A 24,394-nucleotide genomic window follows, 5' to 3' on the forward strand; every position below is an offset into this window, starting at 1 on the left:
CCTTAGGAGAGCCCTCTTGAGGTTTTCCTTCACATCTCCAGAGCACAACTCATCCACAAGGGGCACACGCACGTGCTAACACTCACTCTCGCTCAGTGAGTGCTTTGTTTCCTTGCCTGTGATTTATTACATAGTGGTGTGTTCATGTTTGCTGTTCAGCTCCTTTGAGACTGTTGTGACTGTGTGTAACTTATTTAGAAAGTATTAAAGCCCTGAAGCTCACGTCTTGTTTGATTTAAACTTCTGCTTGAACTCTGTTTGCGGATGTGGAAGACAGGAATAGCTCTTTAATGAAAAAGTAACCACACTGCCAAACATATTTTAAAGCATAGGAGCATATGTCTGAAAGGAAATAAGCTGGTATTTCCCTGTTATCTTTTTTTATCTGCAGCATAAAGGAGTAGCTTGGTAACCATTCTTGGCAGTATTTCTGCAGCTGTCCCTCAGCTCCTCTAGTGCTAGTGCTCATCTCTATTGGCAGCAATGCAGGAATATCCAAACAACCTTGCTTCCCAGTGGAAGCCTGACCATAGGCAGAGGTCATGGTGGGCTGCAGAGCTGAGGGGCAGCAAAAGAAGCACTGTCAGTGTCAGTGGGATTTGTGTGTGCCACTGCAGCCACAGAGGGGTATATTTTCTCTCCTGCTAGGCAGAGCTTGCAGAAGCAGAAGATGGTATGAGGACATTAATTGACATAATACAAAGATCTGGAAACTTCTGATTTCCCTCACCTCATGTCTCCCAGCCATTCTGTGTTCTGGGAATACATCCACTTTTTTCTCTAAAAGAATAAAGGTGCTTGATACCCTCCAAGATCCACTCAGACCTGGAGATGAGGCCAGGTGCAAAGATGACTGTATATTCTTGGTGGATACCTCAGTCTTCTTTTGACTCTGATGAGTCTCACTGCCAGTGGCTCCTTAGGCAGCTCTTTCAAAAGAAGTGTTCTAGAGTTAGGACAGGGGAAGACTTGTGCAGATAAGAAACTGTAACACACATACACACAGACATGCACACATATTTTGGAGTCATAATAGGAAATACTACAAATAAAATCCAGTGAAGCAGGAAAATATTTAAAATATTGCACAAGTTTACCCAAAAGTTACACCACAGACAAAAAGAAATCAATTTGCATTTTTGTTGTCAACTTAGTATGGGATGCTTGGCTCCTATGCATAAATTTGAAAGTGAAATCTGACTTGACCGTGTGTAGTATTTGCATAACTGACAGGACTAAGTTGAGTGTAATTCAGTGGTAGTGTCAGCCTGAACTTGCTGGAAAAAGCCCTACCTGACAGCCAGGAGACCTCAGGGAGAACAGGCACATTCCCCACAGAGGACAGCTTAACAGAATGAATAGACTTCAGCCTAATTGACAAAATGTATTTAAACAACAAATAAAATTTTTTCAATAGCCTCAGAATGTATCAGAATCATTGATAAACAATTTAAATTAATAATAATTTAAATTAAATTAAAACAGAAATAAAACCAGCTTGTTTTCTTATTTAAATGCTTAGTAATATTAAATTACTTCTAAATGCTTAATAATTTTAAATTGCTTCAGTTACTACTTATATTTCATGCTGAATGAATGTCTCATTTGTCTTCACTCAAGAAGATGCATCTCTCTTATCTTGTGTTTCTTTCATATAGCATTTCCTTCTTTCCCTGAAGAGAAAAATGAGCTGGGTGTTCCTACGTGATCTGCTGAGTGGAGTGAATAAATACTCGACAGGAATTGGAAGAATTTGGGTAGCTGTTGTGTTCATGTTCCGCTTACTGGTTTATGTTGCTGCTGCAGAAAACATCTGGAAACATGAACATGGTGAATTTGAGTGCAATATCAAGCAGCCTGGTTGTGAAAATGTCTGCTTTGACCATTTTTTCCCTGTCTCTCACATCAGACTTTGGGCTTTGCAATTAATCATGGTCTCCACTCCTTCACTCTTAGTTGTCTTTCATGTTGCTTACAGAGAGAACAGAGAGAAACACAACCAGAAACTTTACAAAAATCCAGGAAAGATAGATGGTGGATTGCTGTGCACTTATCTAATCAGCCTCATTTTAAAAACAGGACTTGAAATAGTTTTTCTTGTTCTTTTTTATAAATTGTACAATGGATTCACAATACCACGTCTTGTGAAATGTGACATAAAACCATGTCCCAATACTGTAGACTGTTATATTTCCAAACCCACGGAGAAGATGATTTTCCTCTATTTTCTAGTGGCAACTTCATGCCTGTGCATCGTATTAAATCTAAGTGAACTGAGTTATCTGATTTTCAAATACTCCATAAAATGTTATCTGAAGAGACACGTAAAGAAGCAGCAAGGCTCAAAAAGCAATCACTGCGAATCAGAAGTCATCAGGTACAACAGAGCAGCAGCTGCAGGACGACTCCACAACAGCTCATCATCTTTGCCTCTGAATATGCAAGATGAACATGAACAACATTCCCCGCTGACTTGAAAGAAGGCTGGAGACCACCCTCCCATTACACAAGCTGTTTTTGACAATTTGCTTTTCCAATCTGTGCTTTGCAGAACTATTCTTTGAAAGGATAGTTACATAGGAAATGCTGTTTCTCTGTTAGTTCCCCATTACTTGAGCTGATAAAATCGGTTGCATTATGTATGTCGTACATAGAATCATTGAGACCTTTTCATGTTGAAACAAGAAATGTAGAAGTTCAGAGAATTCCATGAAGCTTTAATATAAACACAGATGCTTATGATAAATCATGCAGAAACAATTGCTCAAACAGTCGTGTTCTGAATATTACACAGAATTGCTTTGGTACAAGCAAAAATAGGCTTTTTATATGCAGAGATAGGAAGAACCTGGGATTCATTAAGATGAACAGCAAGAGGATATAGAGGATTTGTCAGCTGGGTGGATCAGACCTGGTAACTGCTAAAATGGCAGTGGGGAAGTGCTGGCATAGAGTGATTCCTGTGCCTTGGAAGTGAGCTGGATAGTCACAAATTTATTCCATTGGACTACTATAAAACATCTCAAAAACCCAAAAACAAACAAACAAAAAAAGAACCCAAGAAGAGGTAGGCACATCTAGTTTAGCCCATGTGATAAAGACAGATTTGGTTATTTAGCTGTTTGTGGACCACCTCCTTCTGGAAGTATTTGAGCCCTTACAGCTGTTAGGGTGTTAATCATAAAACATCCTTTAAGAAAGGCACTTGTTCCAGATTGTGCAAGCAGCATGTACCAGGGTATAGAATTAACTCTTGGTCACCTGCACCAAGCAGCTCCCATGTCATTAGACTTGTCTTCTGCTCTGTGGTAGTGGCATTTAAGCGAACAGATCAATCCCACTTCCCTAGGATCTGAATAGAGATATGCAGACTGCAAATATGGCAGAACAGTAGCCAGCAGTCCCTAGTATTAAGTAGCCTAGAATCTGGTCTCTTTAGTCAGGCTGAAAATTGCTAGTACTTCAGTCGATTTCTCTGCTGCAGAAGAACACCTGAAATCTAAAAATATGAACAACCTCCAGCAGAGACAAAGTAAAAAAGAATCACCTGTTCCCTCCCCCAAATTTCAAGGTATCTCTTAAACACCACACACCCCTGCTCTTTGTTATATGTGTGGTTTGGGCTAACAGGAAAGGGACAAAAATTATTTAAGACATGTCTTCTGTTGAACCTAGGCTTCTAAGACAATGGAAAGTAGCACCTTAAAACACTTCCTTCAAGGTAGTGTTCTCTTTCTCTTGCTGAAATGAAAGACCTCCAGACATACCTGGTACTGAGCCTGATCAAAATGCACTGTTTAGAGAAAACTACCAACTGAAGTGGAGCTGCCTGAATGCTGAACTAATTTTATTGGGTGTGCCAGGATAAGGAGGAAGAAACAGTAGCAAAAGCAGGTTAACTTTTTTTCACTGAGGCCCCCTCCAGCTCCTCGGCTTTGTTTACAAAGCATTACATTTAATGAGTAGCAGTTACAGAGCAAAACTTAGCAACAAATAAACAAGCTATGAATTTTTGATAGTGATTTTCAAGGTAGCGTTTGTTGTTTGGTTCCCCCCCCCCTAAAATAAACACACTTTTATAAAATATGGAAAGATATTTGCTGCTGCTGAATTTAGCAGCAACAGCAGTCCCTCAGACACCAGCTTGCCAGCTTGTGGCCAGTTAGTTTGAAATACTGACTGATGTCGAATCAATGCTTACATAGAAACAGGGTGCTTTATATCAGAAGATTTTCTGTTAAATCTTTGTATTCACAGAATGTGACTCATGACAGAAGTGCAGTTAGAAAGTATTTTGCAGCTTCTAGGCAAAACCCACCAAAGAGTGCCTGAAGCAAAACCACCACCCATCAACCCTGTGAAACCACAACTGCCACAGCCTAAGTAACTGAGAACAAACCCCAAAATTATCTTGGCCCATCTGGACCCTCATGCATAATTTTATTAAGACAAGGGCAACACAACCAAAGAAAAAAATGTTTCTGAAATGTCTGCGTTTTAATAACTGAGGACAAACTTTTAAGAGCACATTGATGAAAAAGTATTTATTCATTTTTCAAAGTAAGGTTTATTTGAGAGAAAATTAAGGGAAGCAAACACAGTTTAGCCAACACAGGTTTCTGATAAAATTAGTGCATTAGCTGCTCTCTAATAAAAAAGTATATTAAGTCAGGGCTTGAAGGGTTTCAGAGCACCCCCTAAAGCTCTGTAGCTGGTCAGAGATTACCACTTAGACCAAAAATTTTCCCATCAAACAAGAACTCTAATTCTTTGGAATGTATATTCAAAGTTTTATTTTTAATTCTATCTTCCAACAGCCAAAAAATGATAAATAAATTCCAAAATCAATGTTTTGAGTCTTGGAGGATACTTCAGTTTTGACAAAGCCAGACATGACATGAGAAATATTCTGAAAAATTGTTATGGACCAACTCCACATAACCCGACTCACTCGCAGCAAATCACCAAGAAGCCTTCACATCATGTGCTGCACAATTTGAGTGTTTGACAGGGCTCCTAATGAAAAGGAAATGAGCATCACTTAACCTGAGAGAAAAGAAACAAATTAATCTGCTTTCTGAACCCTTGCTCTTGGCAACCATTTGGTCTTTTACTGGCTCCTTCCCTTTCCCTGCTTTTACATGACTTTGTTCTTCAGTTTAAGTTTCACTCATCCATGCACCCCTGAAGGCATTTGCTGTTACATTTTTGGTTCAAATGACTTTACAGGTTTGGTCTCTGAACTTCTGGGTCATTCAGACTAACATTTTAAAAAACTGAACTTAAGTACTATGTTCTGCAAGGTTATAAGCAATTGATAGGAAGCAGATCTGAGTCCATACTGTAATGGAGAAATAACAATCACTGCATGCACATTCATACAAAAATATTTACCTCATTCATATTTCAAAACATCCCTGCAAACATCAAAAGATCTGTGTCTTACATAGACTCATTTTCTTTAAAATCCAGGTAAGCCTCTTGCCTTGGGACAGAAGAGGTTTGAAAAAAAGACAAAAGATTTCCCTATTTGCTGATAGTTTCTTCCCTCTACTCCCTTCTCCCATACAAGTGGCCCCATTTCCCACCCCTTTAATTGTATCATCTCCATACCAAGGCTCTAGGCAGGGTTGAGCAGCGCATGACCACGAGCTTCTCCAACTCCGGGACCTAAACCCCAGCATAGCCTGGCTCTGCCCCTGTCCCTCTCTCCTCTGCACACAGGCGGGAGCCCCAGCCAACCATTCTTTGGCACAGAAACTAATTGCAATAATTAGCCAACTACCTGCCCCTCACCTGACCCAACAATTGATTCCAGTGTTAATTGTACAAGCACTGCTCACTTACTATCCAATATCCATAGACCAAATGTCCCAGTGTAATGCTCTAGAACCCACAGTCCCCCCATCCTGCTAAGAAGGACCACCCTGAAGTATGTGAGGACAAACCCATTACTCTTACTGACACTGAATTAGGGCTCAGGTAATAGCAGATTTCTTTATAAACATAGTTGAGCACCAGAGAGGCTGACCGTCAGTTTAAAGGTGTCTTTCGATCACAAAACAGTCCATGCTCTGCATTCAGACTCCTCAATTTGGTTGCTTCCCTATCAGCAACACCTGCTGCTTTAGTCAGCACATTCCTGATGGCAACAAGGCGCTTCAAAGAAAGCACCTTTGCTTGAATGCACCACAGTTAATGGGTGACAATTCTGGAAGGCAGAGACATAGAGGAGAAAGAAAAGTAAGAAGACACAGGACTGGGCAGTGGGGCTGACAGCACCTTTGGGGCACCCTGCAGGCTGAAGTGCTGCTGGTGCAGCTGGCTCGGCCACCTCGGATCCCCATCCCACCTAGCAGCCCCAAGGGCAGGGGTATGGCTTCAAGCCCCAGAGAAGCTGCCCGTTCAGGTGTGCTAGGGTGGGAGATTTTCTCTATCACCTAAGGGAAAACAACTAAATCCAAACACCAAATTTATTTCCTTGGGAGTTTCCGTAGGTGGCTTTACAAACCAGAGTGCCCTCTACAGTCTGTGACACTTTAAATCAGACCTTGCCTTTAAGCCTTTGCCTTTTAAGCTGAAAATACTCCTATTTGTTTTTTAAAAAAGAAATAAGAAACCCCATACTAGCTTACCTGTTGGACAGACTGTCAGTAACCACCTAAAAGGGAGTGTGCCAGGGAATGTACTAACTATATGGGTACAGCATCTGCTTTAATTGGATAGATGGGGATGAGACAGTATTAAATATTTTATTCTCAGAAATTCAGTTCCAAATCACTTCCTGGATATTTACGACATTGGATTTTAAAAATGCTTTTCTCTTTTTTAAAATAGCATTCTAGTATAGCACTTTGTAGCTAAATAGTTGTATGCTATCCTCAGTCCAAGAACTGCAAATGATACAGTATGAATCATCAGGAGTGTTGAAACTATTCAACTTACACAACACAAACATTTTTCTAAAGACTAACAGTCGCGAGGTCTGTTGACAGTGACTGAAGTGGTTATGTACGGCTGAAAACACGAGAATTCAGGGGGGCTTTGAGGATCCTCTCCAGAGGATCTCTGCCCTCTTCTCCCCTGCAGAAGTTCCCTCTACAATCACCGTGGCTGGTATCCAACAGCAGCTCCATCCAGGGGGACCAGCGGCCTCTGGCAGGTAGAAAATGGCACTGTGTACTTGTAATGATTATAATGATCACTCTTAAGAGTCAAAAATGCAAGGGTTTGTTTTGGTTTTATCATTCTCAGACTGCATCTTTCATTTACTAACGAGGTGTAATAAGAGTTTGGTCACTTGGGAGGGATGGAAAGTGAGAGGAGCCAACTGGCTCTGTTCAAATGGAAGCACAGGCTTTCTGCGAAGGTAAGCAATTTAGCACCATGTAGCAAACCAAGGGCTGTGCCCGAGGTGAAATGCTGTTGCTGTTCACATCCTCACTCTCGCAACAAGTCACTTCGTTTGGTTGTAGGAAGGTGCCCTCTGCACTGATATTCAGGAAAACTGTCAGAGATTCGAGGTGAATAGCTTACGAGCAATCAAATCTAGAATTTAATGCAAAAGCTTTACACAGCAAGACAAGTTTATAGAAAAAAAAATCAAGCCAATCTCACCCAAGATAAAGACTGTTTTATATTACTGAAGGTAGGTCACATCCAGTAACGAGAATAATCCAAGAAAAGTTTTTGGTACCACACAATCCAGCTGGCTGAGTCAAACATAACCATGCATGAAAACCAACACTGAAGATTCCTGGGTACTGACAGCTCCCACCAATGCATTCACACTTTTGGTTACTCAACAAATGGGATACCTGTCATTTCAGTTAGCAGCATACAGAGGAATTGCTCTAATCCTGGGCGCTACAAGCAGCACCGCTTCTGAGGCTCGTTCCAGTGTGGAAAAGAGAGGTTGTGAGTGGTGCCATGTACAGTCAGCGAGAGGCAGAGGAGCGCAAAGGGAGCCTATGCCACCAACACAGAGCACAACCACCGAGTTTATCTGTAAGATCACCATCTCACTTCCCTTTCAGAAAGTGCCTTGTTTATTTAGTTTTTAATGGTATGGCATAAGGACTTGCGTATTTTCTAGATAGATACCAAACTGGTATTATCAAAATAAACCCATCTGTTTTATAAACCCACTATTTACAAAAATGGTTTCTGAAGTTTTTTTGTTTTGTTTTGTTTTTTTAACAAAAATTAAACTATACACCAATCTAAGTTACAGAAACAAAAATAACCTTTATAAGATCACATGTATAAAACAAGAAATGAAATGTGTTTTTATTTAAGGCAATACTGGGCTACTTCACAAATCACCACCTCAAATATATACACTGCTCCACACTACTAATTTTCTATCACATTCACAACGGATTCTTTAATACCAAATATTGTTTTAAATCTTCAATGTAGCAAACTATTTTTATTCACATTTCCATTTTAATTATGGAATCATAAATGCTTTGTAACCAATTAAAAGCAATGAAAAATGTAGCTATAAGAAAACTATTATATTTATGTGTTAACTATATATGAATATCATCCATAGATACTGGATGTTAAAATTTACAAAAATGAGAGTGTGTCAGTATGTTTAACCTATGAAATGTGATCTTATCCAGCTTTTCTTCGGTAAATAAATGTTTTATGCAAAATAAACTGGATATGGCAGACTTAGCTAGCTTTAGTTCAAAAGTTCTTAATTTAAAATGATTAAAGGACAGTTTTAAAAACTTGCTCACTTAGTTACAAATTAAAATTCCGAATATAAATGTGTCATTTAATAGTTTAGACTTACAGACTGCTGGTGGCAGCAAATGATTTACAATAATAAATATATACAAAAAAATGTATCTACAAATAAAGAAAACCGTTATACATGAGAAGTAACCTGGTGAAAGATACCAATCACAGACAACTCACAAAGATTTAGTTTATGGAAAGGACAATCTGATAGAAAGTTGAGGTCTTGATCAAGTATTTACAAAACTGAAGCAATTACTTTCTTCAAGTCCCATAGGGATAAAAACAAATAAGACATTTACATGACTTGTGTCATGTTTTTTGCTAGATTAAATCACTTCAAAATAAAAGAGCTCCACAGTTACTAGCATGCTTGATGGCTTCCTATTCAAAATAAATTCTATTACAGGTCATGGTTAAACACATCAGGTTTTCAGTATTTTGACTCCCCTTCCTCAGTACCCAAAACAATTACTTTTGCAGCTATAACCTCCGGATTATCCTCCCAAGGTCCTTCGAGCTTTCTCAAACTGACAATTGGTTTCATTTCCTGCAGCTGCTTCAACACACGCTCGGTGCAGTCTTTAAGAGTCTTGTCTAACACTATCTTTACATTATCACCACATGGAAGCCGTGATGGGTTGGCAAACGGTACAAGGGTTTCAGTTTCAGAACACAACCAGGTGATGTTATCACTTGCTGTGGGAGCCTTCTCACTGGCTTTCCGCGAGTTTGAATGGGATCCTTTTTTGGTTCCGCCGCTATGGTATTCTCTTTCAGAGTTTTTCTTTTGCTTCACAGCAGACTCTTCAAGGAACTTGAGGAACGACACTTCAAAGCCCATGGGCTTGAACGAGCTCCAGTCAAAAGCCGCGGGTTGCTCTTCGGCAGTTTGAATGGCGACAGCCGTCTCTTCCTCCTTGTGCAGGCTACTCACGCCACTGGGCAGTGCTTCCTCTGTTTTCTCAGCTCTCTTTCTCTTGCTCTGAGATACATTTTTTTCTTTATTTGCTCTTTTCAGGTTGTTTGATTTTTGCTTCTCTGAGGGGCAGGAACTGCTCTCCTGCAAGTCACTATTTACACTTGAAGAGATTTTTCCTTGATTTTCAGCAGCAGAACAATCCTCATTAACTAGTTTAGTAATGAATAGTTCTGTCAGTTCATCCACTTCATCCTTCTCACCTTTTTCAGTTTCCTTTTGTGGTAAGGTAGTTGTGCTTGAATCATTATTGCTCACTATCAAACTTGGTTCAGGCTCTTTCACATCAGTTTTTTTATCAGTTTCCTCCTGCTCACAAGAGGCTTCCTTTTCTTGGGAGACAGGGTGTTTTTTAGATACAATAAGAAGATTCCTGTGTTGGGAAGTAAAAGCTTTGGACAGTTTGTGACATTTATAATGCCTTATTATGTTACTTTCACTTGTGACTACAGATGAACATCCCTTTATCATACATGGATACTGTGTTATGAACCTGCTTGTACATTCTGATAAGGCATCGTTTCTGGTCTTTATGAAATACACGTACTTGCCACGTTTCAGTGAATAAGCCTTATTTTCCTGAACCTGTATTCCTTTTGAGTTTTTGTTTTCCAAGTTCACATTTTTCTTTCGTTTTGTTTTCACTGACAGCCTGTTACCTTCTTTTCCTGATCTATTTTTGAGTCCCCTCTGTTTAGATTTCAACGGTTTCTCCTGATTTGCTTTGCTTGAAATGTTTTCCTGGCCTGGTGTCAGTCTCCTGGGTCTTATTAGATGATCTTTATGCCTATCATTATGTTTGTTAAAAATATGCCTCAAGAGGTTAGACCTAGTAGCATAAATACGGTCACAGCCTTCACAGTCACACTTGAACATGCCATCATCTTCTACTTTGTTTGGCTTTATGTCAACACTGTGATCTGTCTCAAGATGCACAACATAGTTAATATACGCTGTAAACGAAGACTTACACTGAGACTGGTCACAAAAAAACCTTCCCACCTCTGGGGCTGATTTCATGTTTCCAATTTGCTCTGGGGTCATGTCATGAAGCTTCATATAATGCTGTATCAAGCTGGTAACTTCCTGGAAGATGCGAGAGCAGTCACTCACCTCACACCTGAACTCTCTGACAGCAGGTTTGGTTTCCACCTCCTCGTGTTCCTCTTTGCCTTGTTCATTCTCCTCCTCCACTTCAGCAGAGAAAGCAGGGAGGTCTGATTTGTGCACAGCTTGGTAATGAAGAATTAGGTTTTGTTGTATTGTGAAAGCTGCAAAGCAGCCCTGATGGACGCACCGGTATGGTCTGTAAGGGCTGTATCTAGTGGGAAATTCCAGAGATTTTGTTACAGGCTTCCTACCATTCCTCTCCTCTTTCTCCTTCCTGTGCTTCCTAACCTTGCGTACTTTGGCTTGCTCCTGTGTACTATCAAAAGATGCTGGATTGTGCTGCTCCACGGGAACAGAAACCACCTGGGGAGGTTTTTCTAGTCTTTCAGGAATACTGTTTTCTGGTAGAAGTTTTTCCAATACTTTTACAGGCTCTAAAACTTCCTTTATCTGGGTTTCTTTGACCAATGGAGGTACAGTTTTGTTTTCTATTACTACTGTCTGTACCGTTTTTATTTCAACAGGTTGTGGGGCTGTGTTTACAGTTTCGTTTTGAGATCTTCTGCCATAAGGCCTCTTAATTTTTAATTTTACCATCTCTTCTGTTGTAAAATGATGTACAAGCTGACAGTGTGCTCGGAGATTAGAATTTCTTGTGAATGTTTTTGGACAGGTAGCTACAACACATTTGAATGGGGCATACTTCAGTTGATGTTTCTTTATTTCTAGTATCATTTCTGCAGTATACTGATGGATCTTGCCATAGTGTTTAAATAATGCATCTTTTGTCATAGCACTGTAATTGCAGCCAGGATTCTGACAAACAAAAGGTTTATTAACTCTATCACTAAACTGAATATTACTTGCCTCTGGAGATAGCTGGATGAGGGGTTTATTTTCAACTGATATAACAGGAACTGCTGGTGCTAGCTTATCTGTTGGAGGACACTGAGAAACAGTCTCAGAGATGGGAATGGGAGAATCATCTTCTAGCTTCAGTTTTTGCAAGCCTTCCAAAATTTCTGACATTTGAGTATCATCCTTTTGAGATATCTCGGACTGAGCAGAGCTACCCTTTACAGCAGTAACATTCCCTGTGTGCACAGCAAACTGTGTAGAAGTGGGTAGTTTTACACTGTGTGCAGAACTTTCTGAAGCAACCTGGGCATTATTTACTTGTAAATTCTGTCCTGAAGCAGCAACAGTATCCTGAATTTCAGTTTTCACCTCAAGCATCTGTGAATTCATAGCAGTTTTAATTATTTCCAGGGTTTTTTCGAAGTTCTGCATAACACTGTCCTGTGAAATCTGTTCTTCCGAATTTGCCTGCACACAAGAATTTGCAGCCATCATTTGGGAATCCCCATTTTCAGTTTTTACTGTTAAAGGGGGCAGAACTGTATGAGCCTCAAGATTTGTTTTGAAATTCTCTTTGATACTGGCCATGAATAACTGATTGTCAACATTACTGAGTTTCTGTGCAAGGTTTTCCACTACTGCTTGAGAGCCACAATTTGCCAGCAGGTTGGACTGAAAACTTTCTCCCTGTATTTGCATGTTTCCTTCAGTGCTTTTGGTTAGAAGTCCCATTACTGTTGCATTGTTTACTGCTAATTTCTGTGATGTATTGGGCACAAGCAGGGGTGTAGGTGTTTTTCTCTTCCTCTTTGAAGAGCTGGTTCCCTTCTTATTCAAGTTGCTTGATCCCAAATTCTTGGGACTACTTATAACTGAAACTCGTGAACTGTTCCCTGTAAAGTTTTCTGCTGCTGCAACAGTGTTAGAATATGAGCTAGGACACAAGCCATTTTCAATAGTCTTTAGCATTAAGTCCTCTGCTGCAAAAACAGGCAAACTCTTGCATTCATTTAGTGGAGGAATTTTGGCATTGAGGGTCCTGTTTTGGTCTGTCAGCAGAGTACTGGGGTTACAGACTGTCTGCAGCACAGATGGCGTGGCTGAGCTGGGGAGAACAGCTGCATTTATCTGAGTTGTACCAGAGACACAACTTGTTGTAACCACACGTGGAAGTGCTTCTGTGTTATCAAAGCTACTCGGGATGCCTGCAGTTTCCAAGGCTTGTTTTATAATTTGGTTACCTTCCTCATTCCCACTGGTATTAAAATTAGCCACATTGGCCCGTGGAAACATAGTCTGCAGCGTGGAACGATTTTCAGCTGCAAGTAACTGAAGAAATGATGGATCTTTAAAACACGTCTCTGGATTGAAGGCAGACTCCTGAGGTTGCTGCAAGTTTAATGTATTTGAAGAAAGAATCATACTGGCAAGCAAAGATTGTCCATTAGCCTGCAGAGCTTCTGAAGAAATTTCTGATCCTTCAAGAGGCTTACAGTAAGACCTCTTAGATAAGTGACCACCAAGTGATCTAGGATTAGTAAACACTCTGAAACACCTGCTACAGATAAATTTGCCATCTCTGATTATTGCTGGCCACTTCGCCCGCTTGTTATGTTTTGGCTTCCTTTCTTTCCCATTTGAGCCCCTGCCACGATCCTTTTTCACCTTTTCTGAAGCTGCATGTTGAGAACTTGTTTCACTGAAGTTATTTTCATTACTCAATTGTGAGGGAAATATCTGATCAACACTTTCCTCTTTTGGGAAGGTAGAACTAGTGTTTCCTTCTAGTTGCAAAGAAAAGTTGTTTGTGTTATTTTCCAGTTGTGAGAAGACTGAATTTGGCGGATTCTCTGCTGACGAAGGAAAGAGAGACATTGGACCATTTTCTGCAGGCAAAGGAAGAAAAGGGTCTGAACCACCATCAATATTCAAAGGCATAACTGTTTTTGCCAGATCATCCAACTGCGAAGGTAAGGTTGCAGCAGACAGATTTTCCATTTGTGAACACAAAACACTCTCAGGCTCACTTTTAATACGAGTAGACAAATTTGGATTTATGACACTTTCCACAATAGGCAACATAGGATTTGCCAGATTTTCTAGGTGGGTTGGGAAAAGAGTACTTGAGACATGCTGCACTTGACTGGAACAGGTGGGATTCAAATTTGATTTGTTCTGTGCAGTAAAAGCAGCACCATTGGGACTGCCCACTTGTGATGGCATAAGATATCCAATCTTCCCATCATTCGGCACATTTTGCAGATTGCTGGATTTTCGTGGTTTCTTATTTTTACGCTGCATTTTAAAAGCAGCATATTCATCAGGGTGTGCTGCTTTCATGTGTTTGCCAATGCTCTGTGATGAATTGTACGTTCGAGTACACCCCTCAACGTGACAATTAAATTTCTGAACTGGGGCTGCTGGTGACACAGCTGGAACTAAAGAGCTATTTATATTAGGCTGTGATGGAATAAATGCAATACTTTCTAAAGTTTTTAAAGGCAGGTTATATAGATTAGCTGCAGCTTTAATACTGTCTTCAATTTCAAGTTTGGAAATGGGTACACCGTTTCGATACCCTGTCTGGTTCTGCATGCTGAATGGATTTACAATGCTCACTTGTCTTTCTAAGTTTTTTGATTCAAGGGCTTCTGGTTTTAATGTGTCTGAGGTCACAGAAACAGTTTGAATATTCTGAGTCTGACTGCGACAGCCTTCCTCCTTTCTCTCTTGGAAAACTGGAAGACAAGAGTCAACTGATGGGCACAACTGCTGGACTCCAAGTTTAGTAGTATCTACCTTACTGGCTGTAGCAGCCAATTTACCCCTTTTTACAAAGTTATCTCGGATCTTCTGGTTAACAGACAGCTTAATGCTGCCTGCTGGAACTGTTTCTTCTGTCTTTATTGAACCCACAGGAGACTGCTCTGAACCAGCACTAGGCAAGGAATTGCTTTGCTGCAGTACACTCACCGATGCATTTACACTTTCATTCCCTACTGGTTCTGCTTTGATTTGGTTCCAGACATTTTCCCCTTCAATGAAACTGCTTCGGTTTTCTGCTGGAGGAGATGTCAATTCCTCTTTAATGGCAACTCCATCAGTACTTTCATTAGCTTTAGAAGGCTGACTAGGATCAGGCTGATTAGTTTGGTTTTCAGGCTGCTCTTCTTTTTCAGGCTGCTTGTTATGATCCTCAATGTGCTTCTCCAGTTCGTTCTGAGAGCGGTACACCTTCCCACAGCCTGTGACTCTGCAGGTATAGGTATTATAGTGCTGTGCTTCGTGATCATAGAGTAAATAGGCTTCAGAAAACACTCTGCCACATTTGGGAAACATACACTTGGCTCTGAAGACTTGATGCTCTCTCCTATGGGTCAGCAGCTCAGCGTAACTGTTAAAGCCAGCCTTACATTTCATCTGTATGCAGATATAAGGCTTGCTGCCACAGTGCATTTGTAAATGATCATTCAGGTGAGTAACACTTACAAAATGTCGCCTACAGTACTGGCAAATCACTTTTTTGCTCTGCATTTCAAGAAAACGTTTAGCTTCTTCATTATCTTTATGGCCCTTTGCATGTGCTATTAGATTTTTAAAATATTTAAAGCCTTTTTTACAAAGTGTTACAGGGCAGGTGAATTCATTAACAGGGGGTGGCTTTTGAACTGGCACTATCTCTGGTATGTAAGGTTTATCTTTGTCATCATTTTCATCATCTGAGCCGTCATTATCATTAAACACAATGAAGTCTGTTGAATAGAGGCTGTTCTTCTTAATGGGTCGCTGCTCCTGTTTGGATACAGAATTAGTTTTCTGATTCTCATTGGCAGTTGCTATTTTAGGAGGTCTTCCCAGTCGCCTCAGTGGTTTCATAGCAGCCAATCTCTCTTTGCTAGATTTTTTCACATGCAAAGTTACATGGGGAACAAAGTTTTCTTTAGAATTAAAATTTTGGGCACAAATAGGGCAACTGTAAATTCCATCTTTATAATGTTTCTGTGCATGTCTAACTATTCTGTGACCTAGGAATTCCTTGTCACATAACACACAATACTGCATGTAAGCTTGCCAGTTCCTAAATCTAGCTGATATGAACCCCCTCTCTCTGAGTTTTTTGATTTCTCTCTTTTTCTGCTTTTCATCCCTGATACCCCTAAGAAGGCTGTTAGCCTCATCAATGCCAGCAAGCCCATTCAGAGAAGTTTCTTTACTATCTTCTTGGCCATCCTCGACCTTCTCATAAACTTCACTATCGTTTAGTTCGTCTATGGATGACACGATGGATGCCTCCTCTCCCATAAGTGCCAGACACTGACGCTTCAGAGTTTTCCAGTCCCAGAACTCCGGATCAAAAGGCCACTGAGTTTTCAGTACAAGTAAAAGCTCACAGCGCAAAGAATTTGGTATTGGAAGATTCTCTTCATCATACTTCTGGTCAGGCTGATTATATAGCATTTCAACAGCATAATATGCATCCACAGTGGGTTCCAGAAGAAATTCACTCAGCTGACAAGCACGTTTCACCTCCAAATCATCTGGAAGTAAGCAGGAGATAGTCTTGCAAATAGATATCTTGACATCTGCATTTTCACTGGATTCCAAGCGCAATGCTTTCACACACAGTTCAATGCAGGTTGCAAGTCCAGCACCATCGATCTGTAAAGCAAGACTAATTTTAGTACGTCGCTTTATCTAACTCTTTCTATACTTGTAAATAAAAGACCTCATTATTCAATCATAAGTGTCATAAAAAATGCACCAGGGGTTCACAGTAATACGTTTTACCTGAAGAAACAGAAGGGATTGCCTTCAGATGCTATTCTTTAAATTGCATAATTTGTCTTCATGCTACTAAAAAAGCTGAAGTTTACATACAACTAAAAGACCAATTAATTCTATGTTCTGTCTAGTTTGAGGATTTTTGGACTTTTGTAAGTTAGAGGTGTTCAGTTTATATTAGAGAATATCGAGCCTTTTCCTTGGAATAAAGCCTGTCAGTTGTGCCACTGGTATTTGAGATTGAGCTTCTAAGAAACATCAGTTTAACACTGGGTAGAATTCAAATGGTAAAAATCGCTGCATTTAAAGAAAAATATGTGATCTTCAGAAAGATCTATAATTTGGAGATCAGTTAAGGTGAAAGGTTTACTTTTATTTTTAAAAATTATGTCATTTCAAAGTCAACTGACCTCAACTGAGCACATGGCTTCAGTCCAATTGAAAGCAGTAAGTATAGTTAAATTTTGTTAAATGCTCCATCATTTGAATGTTCTAAGGGTCACATGGTCTTTACTCATTCATACCCTAAGGCAACTTCATTTACATTTATGTTGACTTTAAAAACTCTTTATGCTGCTAAGGATGCACAAAAGAGGCTGTAGCATACATGAGAATGAAGTTCAGACAATTTATGAATGTACAGGTCTACTACCTACATGGTTTCCAATTTCTGCCAACAAGTAAATGATCAAATGCTCACTGGAGAAAAATCAATACGCAGGGAGCAGGCAGAGATCTTAATATCACAAGACTCTGAAAGTTATTTTCCTCCCCCTCTATAATTCCAATTTATTTCACATCTTTCAGGGGAAAAAAATTAAATTTGGAAGCCCGTGATAAGCCATACCAGAACACTGAAAAACAAAACCAGGAATTTTTATGCTTAGAATTAATATTCCAACTTACAGAAATCTTCATAAGAGCTCAATTTAGCTATCAATATTAAATATTGCAATTACTAAAGAAACTAAGCAAATTAGATTACATGGTTAGCTGAGAAAGATGAACAAAGCCCACAAATGACAAGTATTTCATTTATCAAAATAAACTGCAATCGTAAGTGGCAATTCAAAAGGTTTTGAGTGGTAGTTTTGTGGTTCGTGTAGTTTCTTCTTTTCTTTCTAAATTTCCTGTAATTTTCCTTTTCTTATATATTAATATACACCCTTCATTTCCTTTCCTCATAAGCTGGTCCTCTCAATTTTCTGTAGTTTTTGAAATACGGAAAATAATAGTGAGGAATGTTAGGGCCTGCTTACAGAAAATTCCACATTTTGAAGACACAGGCAAACCTAGAGGCTATAACCTCACCTTTAGTGTTTTCTTCATCTCAGCTGTGGCATCCAGCTTTTCTGTTTAACCCCACTCTTTTTTTCCAGAGGAACCAAAGTTTTAATGATTCAAGATTAATCAATTTATAATTTACCTGCAGAAGAAAGTTGCTACAGCCTTTCCTGAAACGAATCAGGATTGTCCTGAAACTAATCCTACACAGAAAGATAGGATGTCAAAGAAATTTTCACAAATTTTCCTGATTACAGTTCCATTGAAAGTGCCAAAAATATTCTTTCAGGAGTATCCTTACCTCTGAATTAATTACTTTAATCAGGAAGAAAATGTGATAAACAGTCTTAGTTAACACAGAAAGTTGACGACATCTCTCTAGATACACTTGAATAGAAGGCTCTACCCTTTGCTGCAGTTTACTCCAGAAAAGAGTCAGTTCCCTAGAACAAGAGAACAATATTTCAGGGCCATCAATGCAACCACTATTCTGATAACAAGAAATGCAAGGCTAAGAACATTTTCCATTTTGTCTTTGGGAAAGGAAAAAGTCTGAAATTTATTCACACCTTATCTTTTATTAAAATACCCACACTATTAAGTATCTAAATTTCAAAATTATGACAATGACTCAATTCCAGAAGGACAGTTCCAAATAAAACCAGCATTACCATAATTTATGCTACATAATTTACTCATTATGTGGTCTTGAAAAAAAGGTTAAGTCTTGCACAGTAGTCTACTATTCACAGACTGGAACTGTGTATTTCTGAACTCTTAGTAATTACGAACACCTTCAGACGATTGGCTTTACTCTGTGGTAAATACATTTTTTCTAAAGCTGCTCTGCTTCGAGAGCTGAATGTGACTGTGATTTAGCAAGAAATTAGCTCCCAAAGCCAAAGAGTATAACAGTATCTGCACTGTCTCACTTGTTCATTCCTCCTCAGGTACAAATAGCCAAGAGTACCTAGTACCTTGTAGAATGCTCTAACGCCCAAAGCTTCAGCAGAATCTTTTAAAGCAAAATCCTGCATTAGCAGTTTTCTCCTGCTGTGGTACATAAAATGGAGATGCACAAACAAAGCAAGTTCTTCAGGAATTATACAGGTTTGCTAATTAGCACAAGGAAATTCAAATCTTAACAGCTCAAATATCCACCAACAAAGACCAGTTATTTGTTCCCACATTAATGAAAGCAAGCCCTAAACAATAAGTATTTTCATCTAGCTTATTATTGTGGTTATAGTAGTAGTGAAGAGCTTCCTAAGTTTGTTAGAAAAAGAAACACTGTGTTATTACAGAACAGAAAGAACAGTATTATTCATTAAATGTTGACATAATGCTGACCTGTTGCCTGCAGATATTAAATTTCTTATTTCTACAGAAAAATTATTAATCAGCTATTGCTATTTGCTCATCATACAGACAGCCTTCAAACTCTTGTAATGGATGCTTATCTTGCAAAATGCATTTCTTTTCTTTTTTAGCTTTTCAAGAGTCTTATCTCCTTGCGTTTAGCTCACAGATTTCATCAGCTAAAGAAGGCTAACTTATGGCTTATGCAGCTTCCCCAGACTAAGTTTTTGTTCTTAGATAGAAAACAAGATTCAAACTCACCAAGCACAGTACATCTCCCCTTGCTGCAGCTGGCGAGATAGAAATGCTGCACATAGAATTAGAGCACTTTTTTCATCTCCATCAGATTCGAGGTTACAGATCATTTCTAGAGCATCTTTGCAATCTACTTCTGCAATCTAGAAGGGAAAAAAGAGAAGAAAAAGACTGAGGAAGTGGTTGCATTTTCAGACACACAGTCACATTAGCCTTTGCAAGACAGTAATTCAGAACTGATAGAGATGAGCTTGAAAGCAAATCAGTACATTCCTAGACAGTGTCAAAACTCACTATGCCACCAGAAAAACTGTTTTATTAAAGTGAACATAAACTTTCTTAGACATACGACTCATTTGTATCTAGTGTCCCAGTCACCTAAGAATTTTAAAGTATGTTAATTATTCATACATATATATACATATGATAATAGTGATAGACTTTTAACTCTAAATTGCAGCTTAACACAAAAAAGAAAATTACCTGTAATTCTAATCCAGTTTACTTGTCACTGATTTCACTACTGCTTTAATACAATGAGATGGGTGGTTAATGAATCTGAGTTTTAACATGAATGTTTTATTACTTTTAAAAAAATCACAGATATGAAGAAAAGGAAAGCTGTACAGTAAGAAGTAGGTCATCTGAATGCTGTTCTAGAAGAACACTACAGTCTGTACAATATAAATTATTTGTCAAGTACCAGTGGAAGTACTTCGTTTTGTGGCAAATCAAAGGAAAAATCACAGTTGCCCAGTACTACTAGACAGCTGTATCAGTACTGAATCAGTGCACTTGCTGCAACATCTACTGTCTAATTTGATTCTCAGTAGACTGGTTTGATTACATCAATTAGCGCATCTGGCAGGACATGCTGGTATTTATTCTTTGACACCAGCAGTTGAAGAATAGCTTGACTATGACAACAGCACTGTTGGAAGTCTCTTTTGAGAAATCACAAGACCACCCAAAGCAAGAAACAGAAGTGCTCACCCAAACACCCAGCTGGTCCGGCACTCTGGGTAAGGCAGCAGCACAGCTGGGTTGGGCACCACGGTATCCAGCAATCAAACTACAATTTTGAATAGTACAACTACTTATTTTCACACCTCTAAATTGACACTTTGTAAATATACTAGCAGCCCTTCACTGAATGTTATTTGAGGTTTAATAACTTCAAAGTCATCTTCTAAAGAAAGCTGCATTTCTTAACATGGAACAGTATAAATGTAATAGCAATTTAGACTGAAGGTCTGCTTGGCTTAGTGCCCCATCTCAGACAGAGACTATAAATTAAAAGCTTAGAGAAGAATATGGCAAACTGAATTTATAATAAGGTACGTTTTTTTTCATTAAAAACTTTTCCAGCCTCTCACACTTCCTAAAGGATCCTGTTTCTAACAAAGGTTTGTACAGGTCCAGCCATCAAGTTTGTAAGTCTAGCATTTCACATACTGCAGGTCTGAATTCTTCACATTATTGAAGGAAACTATTACACTAATCCAAACTGAATTTTTGCTTGAATATTACTTTCCTGTCTAGTCTGAATGGATTTAAAAATTTCCACACTGATAATACACTCTTTTATACTTTTTTAAACTCTTTGCTTACTGTTCTCACACTACAAAATAACCATTATTCTCAGTTCCTAAGTCCACCTTGATATGTTAAAGCTTATCTGCCTTCTCTTGGTAATACATGATCTTTACAAAATGGTTAGCAATACTACAAACAGTGCTGCAGCTGAAGCTGCTAATCTAAGTAATCTAAAGCTCAGAAATACCTGAATTAGGTTCTCTCTGATAACCCAGTTTGAACTTATCTGCACGTTATGGCATCCAAAGAAACAAGGCTAACCCATTCCTTTTGTCCAGGGGATTCACGGTTCATTCATTGAACCAACCCATTCTGTGTTGGGGCTCAGTAATGAAGGAAGCCTGTTTCTTTGCAGGGTCATAAATTCCAAGTTCCATTGCATATCTCCAGCAAAGGTAAGATTCCATAGCCCTGTCACAGCTCCTCCTGAGCCTGTTCTGACAGGGTCTGCAGCAGCCAGAGCTGGGAGGAGAGCAAGACTGATCCAATTCTACTGAGTATCTGAACAACATTCTCAGTGAGAAGCTGTCATCTTAGAATTTCATCTGTATCTAGGGTAGGAAAGTTTTCCAGCTCTAATCAGTACACAACTCTTATCCCTTTAGGTTCAGTTGCAATATGCTTAATACTTAACATAAAAAGATGACAGCAACAAAAAGACAGCAGAGACATTGGCAGACAAGAAAAATGACATTTGTAGTTAGTTTTCCTTCAAGAAGGAAAAAGGCTCAGCTAGAACTTTGGGCTGGTATGAGAAATGAAGATGCCACCTGAAAGAAGGTAAAAGAGCAAAGCTGTCATCTCCTCTCTGACTTCTGTATTTAAATTAGAAAGATTTTATATAACAAACCAGATCAAAGATCTGATTTCACCTTCAATTGTATCTAGGCATTTCGGTGAAGTGACATTTATTCTCCGAGCTGCAAGCAGCATCTAAAGGGACCCATCCTATGTACTAGGTATATACAAAAAATATATCGTTTAAATAATGAGAGTGGAAAAATTATTAACTTCACTTTATTCATGTGATTTGAGGCAGAATTTTAAAAGACTTCAAGCAAAATCAAACACAAAGTTGTGGCACACCAGAAAATGCCTAATAATGACCTAATAAAACACTTCCATGAGTGTTTTGGGTCATTAATACTCAGCGTAAAAGTGAGTTGAATGAAAAGAAAAAAAAAGGACCAAAAATATTTTAGATCATGTTTCAAAAGAAAAACCTCTTCTATAGAACACCAGCTTATGATTAGTGACTTTACTATCATTAAAGAAATAAGTCCAAGAAAAAAAATTCTTCATTATTTACTTACTTCTTCCATTAGCCTTTCATTTGGCGATCCCGAACAAAGACAGACCAAGTAGGTTTGTTTGAAATTGCCTTTTGCACTGATTTCTGGATGGTCAGAGCAGAGTTTTGCCAGGGCAGTAGCTTGCGTTAATTGCTTTGTTTTCATTAGGTGCTTAATACGCATATCCAACAGGACAGGGCCTTCTGACACTAAAAATTCATTCACTTAAAAAAAAAAAAAAAAAAAAAAAAAAAGAAAAAGCCAAAACGTTATATGCACATTACAGAGTTAACAGACTGCATTTACTCAATCATGGTTGACCCCTGAAATTTACACAAGTCAAAATAGATATAAAAGATATGAAGCAAAGATGAGGAAAAAGCTGCTTGGTGAACTGTACTTCATCATAAAAATTCCCTGTCACAGACCTTTTATATGCTTGCAGGTTTTAATTCATTCTAATTTCTTGGCTAAACAGCTGCACACAAGACAGACTGAGAGACCATATAAATATTAAAATATTTAGATACCATTTAATTACAGTTCTACAGAAAGACAACACAAAGCCACTACTCTCACATCCTTTGTACTAGTGTGCTATGCCTTTGCTAACAGTTGCCCTTTAAAGATCTTGCTACTGAAGGATATGTGACAAGCACAGAAGTCTCTGAAACCGTTTTTATTGATGTGAAATGTTTCATATTATATACACAGAATACAGTCAAACACCTTATTGTTCTTCAACCAAAAAAGTTTCCTTATTTGAAAAAAGAGGCTTATCTTGTATACATTTGACTGTGCATAGCCTAAAGCTCAAAAGAGATGGGTATTGAACTGAATTTTTCAGATATGCTCCCAGCAGAGCTAAACTCTGTAGTCTACACTTACAACCTAACTCCAGGTGCCTCAGTGGAAGGCATAAGAATCCTAAAAAAAGGGGGAACACAGGCTGATGTTCCGATTCTTAAAATACATCTCGGGTCTCAGCCCGATCAAAATTGTTTCAGCTTTGAAGCATGAGGTTTAGTACTACCTCTAGAACATTTAAAGTCAATTATTAAAACTAGACACACGGACAATTTTCTGTAATCCTTCTGACATCAACCCCTCTCTGTTTCCACAAGGTAGATAGACACTGCATAAAAAAACCCTTGGTTTTCAATTGCCCTCACTTTAATTTCATAACACATTCTCATGCCCTTAAAAACAGCAGACTTTTTCTACTGTTTTTTGTTTCTTTTGCAAAAACCAGCACATTCATTATATGCTTTCAATATTAGGAGTAAAATCTTGATCTTTTCTAAATGAGATTTTTTACAGCCTTTGAGTATTCCCAAAACCTTCTGTTCATCTGCAGTACTCATTTTCTGACACATCTTGATAGGAGCTTTCATCATATTCCTTTTAATTTCCTTGTCCTGAATTTCACCTGAATCATGTTGCCCATTCACTTAATTTGTATTTTCCTGACTTTTCAAGTTCTGTTTCAACTTGATGAAGTAAGTACTTTCAGCATGTAAAAAATTAATTCTCTCTGTAATACCTGAAGTACTAGAATACGAAACATGGTTTGTTAGGGAAAAAAAAGCTCATCTCATTTTATTCTTTGCTTCTTCCCATACTCTAGTTTGATTCACTACTGTCTTTATTTCATGATTTCTCCTTCTTCTAGCTGCTTATATGGAACATTACTAAAAATTCATTTTGGAATTGAAGTCAGGTCAACCGTTTTCTTTACCACTTTAGAAAACAAGACCTTAAGGCAGGAAATATTGCCTTTTGCAGAAATCAGGCCTGTTAGACCCCATCATTATCTTTCATGCATTTTCAGATTTATTTGAAATGATAATTCAACCCACTTCTCAGTTATTTGTTTATATCCTTGTACCCTGTTACAAATGATCAGCAATGGCTAACTGATGTGTAAGAATATTCAAATCAAATGAGCTCCTTCTTCCTCTCCCCTTGGCGACAAAGCTATGACCAGATTTGTATTCAGCAGGAACAAAGGAAAACCAGAGCACACTAACTGACAATGAGTAGACAGTAAACATTTTTTTTGTATTAATTAGAGGACATTCTAAGCAGCAGATAAATGTTCCTTTAATGTCATTACTAATGCATTATA

At 38.6% G+C, this 24,394-nt stretch overlaps 2 protein-coding genes across 3 annotated transcripts in view; one reads left to right on the plus strand and one right to left on the minus strand.

The window, feature by feature from the left end:
• Nucleotides 1–1,685: 1,685 nt before the first annotated feature.
• Nucleotides 1,686–8,076, plus strand: GJB7 (gap junction protein beta 7). 2 transcript variants are annotated; one of them, XM_088162076.1, is made up of 2 exons: nucleotides 1,686–2,377; nucleotides 7,938–8,076. In XM_088162076.1, the coding sequence occupies exons 1-2, from the start codon at nucleotides 1,686–1,688 to the stop codon at nucleotides 8,074–8,076; spliced, it is 831 nt and encodes a 276-aa protein (XP_088018202.1). The 2 variants fall into 2 exon arrangements, with proteins under 2 accessions (XP_088018202.1, XP_014733274.2); XM_014877788.2 differs by lacking the exon at nucleotides 7,938–8,076 and having other exon boundaries at nucleotides 1,686–2,477.
• Nucleotides 4,517–24,394, minus strand: part of ZNF292 (zinc finger protein 292) — a 53,389-nt gene continuing 33,511 nt past the window's right edge. Inside the window, exons 5-8 of the mRNA XM_014877787.2 lie at nucleotides 22,288–22,490; nucleotides 19,385–19,521; nucleotides 18,066–18,207; nucleotides 4,517–16,357 (exon numbers count right to left, since the gene is read on the minus strand). Of these exons, the coding sequence (XP_014733273.2) occupies nucleotides 9,185–16,357; nucleotides 18,066–18,207; nucleotides 19,385–19,521; nucleotides 22,288–22,490 (7,655 nt within the window). The 3' untranslated portion in view covers nucleotides 4,517–9,184. The remainder of the gene's footprint in view (nucleotides 16,358–18,065; nucleotides 18,208–19,384; nucleotides 19,522–22,287; nucleotides 22,491–24,394) is intronic.

The sequence above is a fragment of the Sturnus vulgaris genome, chromosome 3, assembly GCF_052056855.1.
Source record: "Sturnus vulgaris isolate bStuVul1 chromosome 3, bStuVul1.hap1, whole genome shotgun sequence".
Taxonomy (NCBI): Eukaryota; Metazoa; Chordata; class Aves; order Passeriformes; family Sturnidae; genus Sturnus; species Sturnus vulgaris.

What these genes read in the sequence shown, in the direction of transcription:
- GJB7 (XM_088162076.1), top strand. Translation starts at nt 1,686, where the DNA reads ATGAGCTGGGTGTTCCTACGTGATCTGCTGAGTGGAGTGAATAAATAC. An exon ending in TGCGAATCAGAAGTCATCAG is followed by an intron (nt 2,378 to 7,937) that starts GTACAACAGAGC and finishes TGCCATGTACAG; the next exon opens with TCAGCGAGAGGCAGAGGAGC.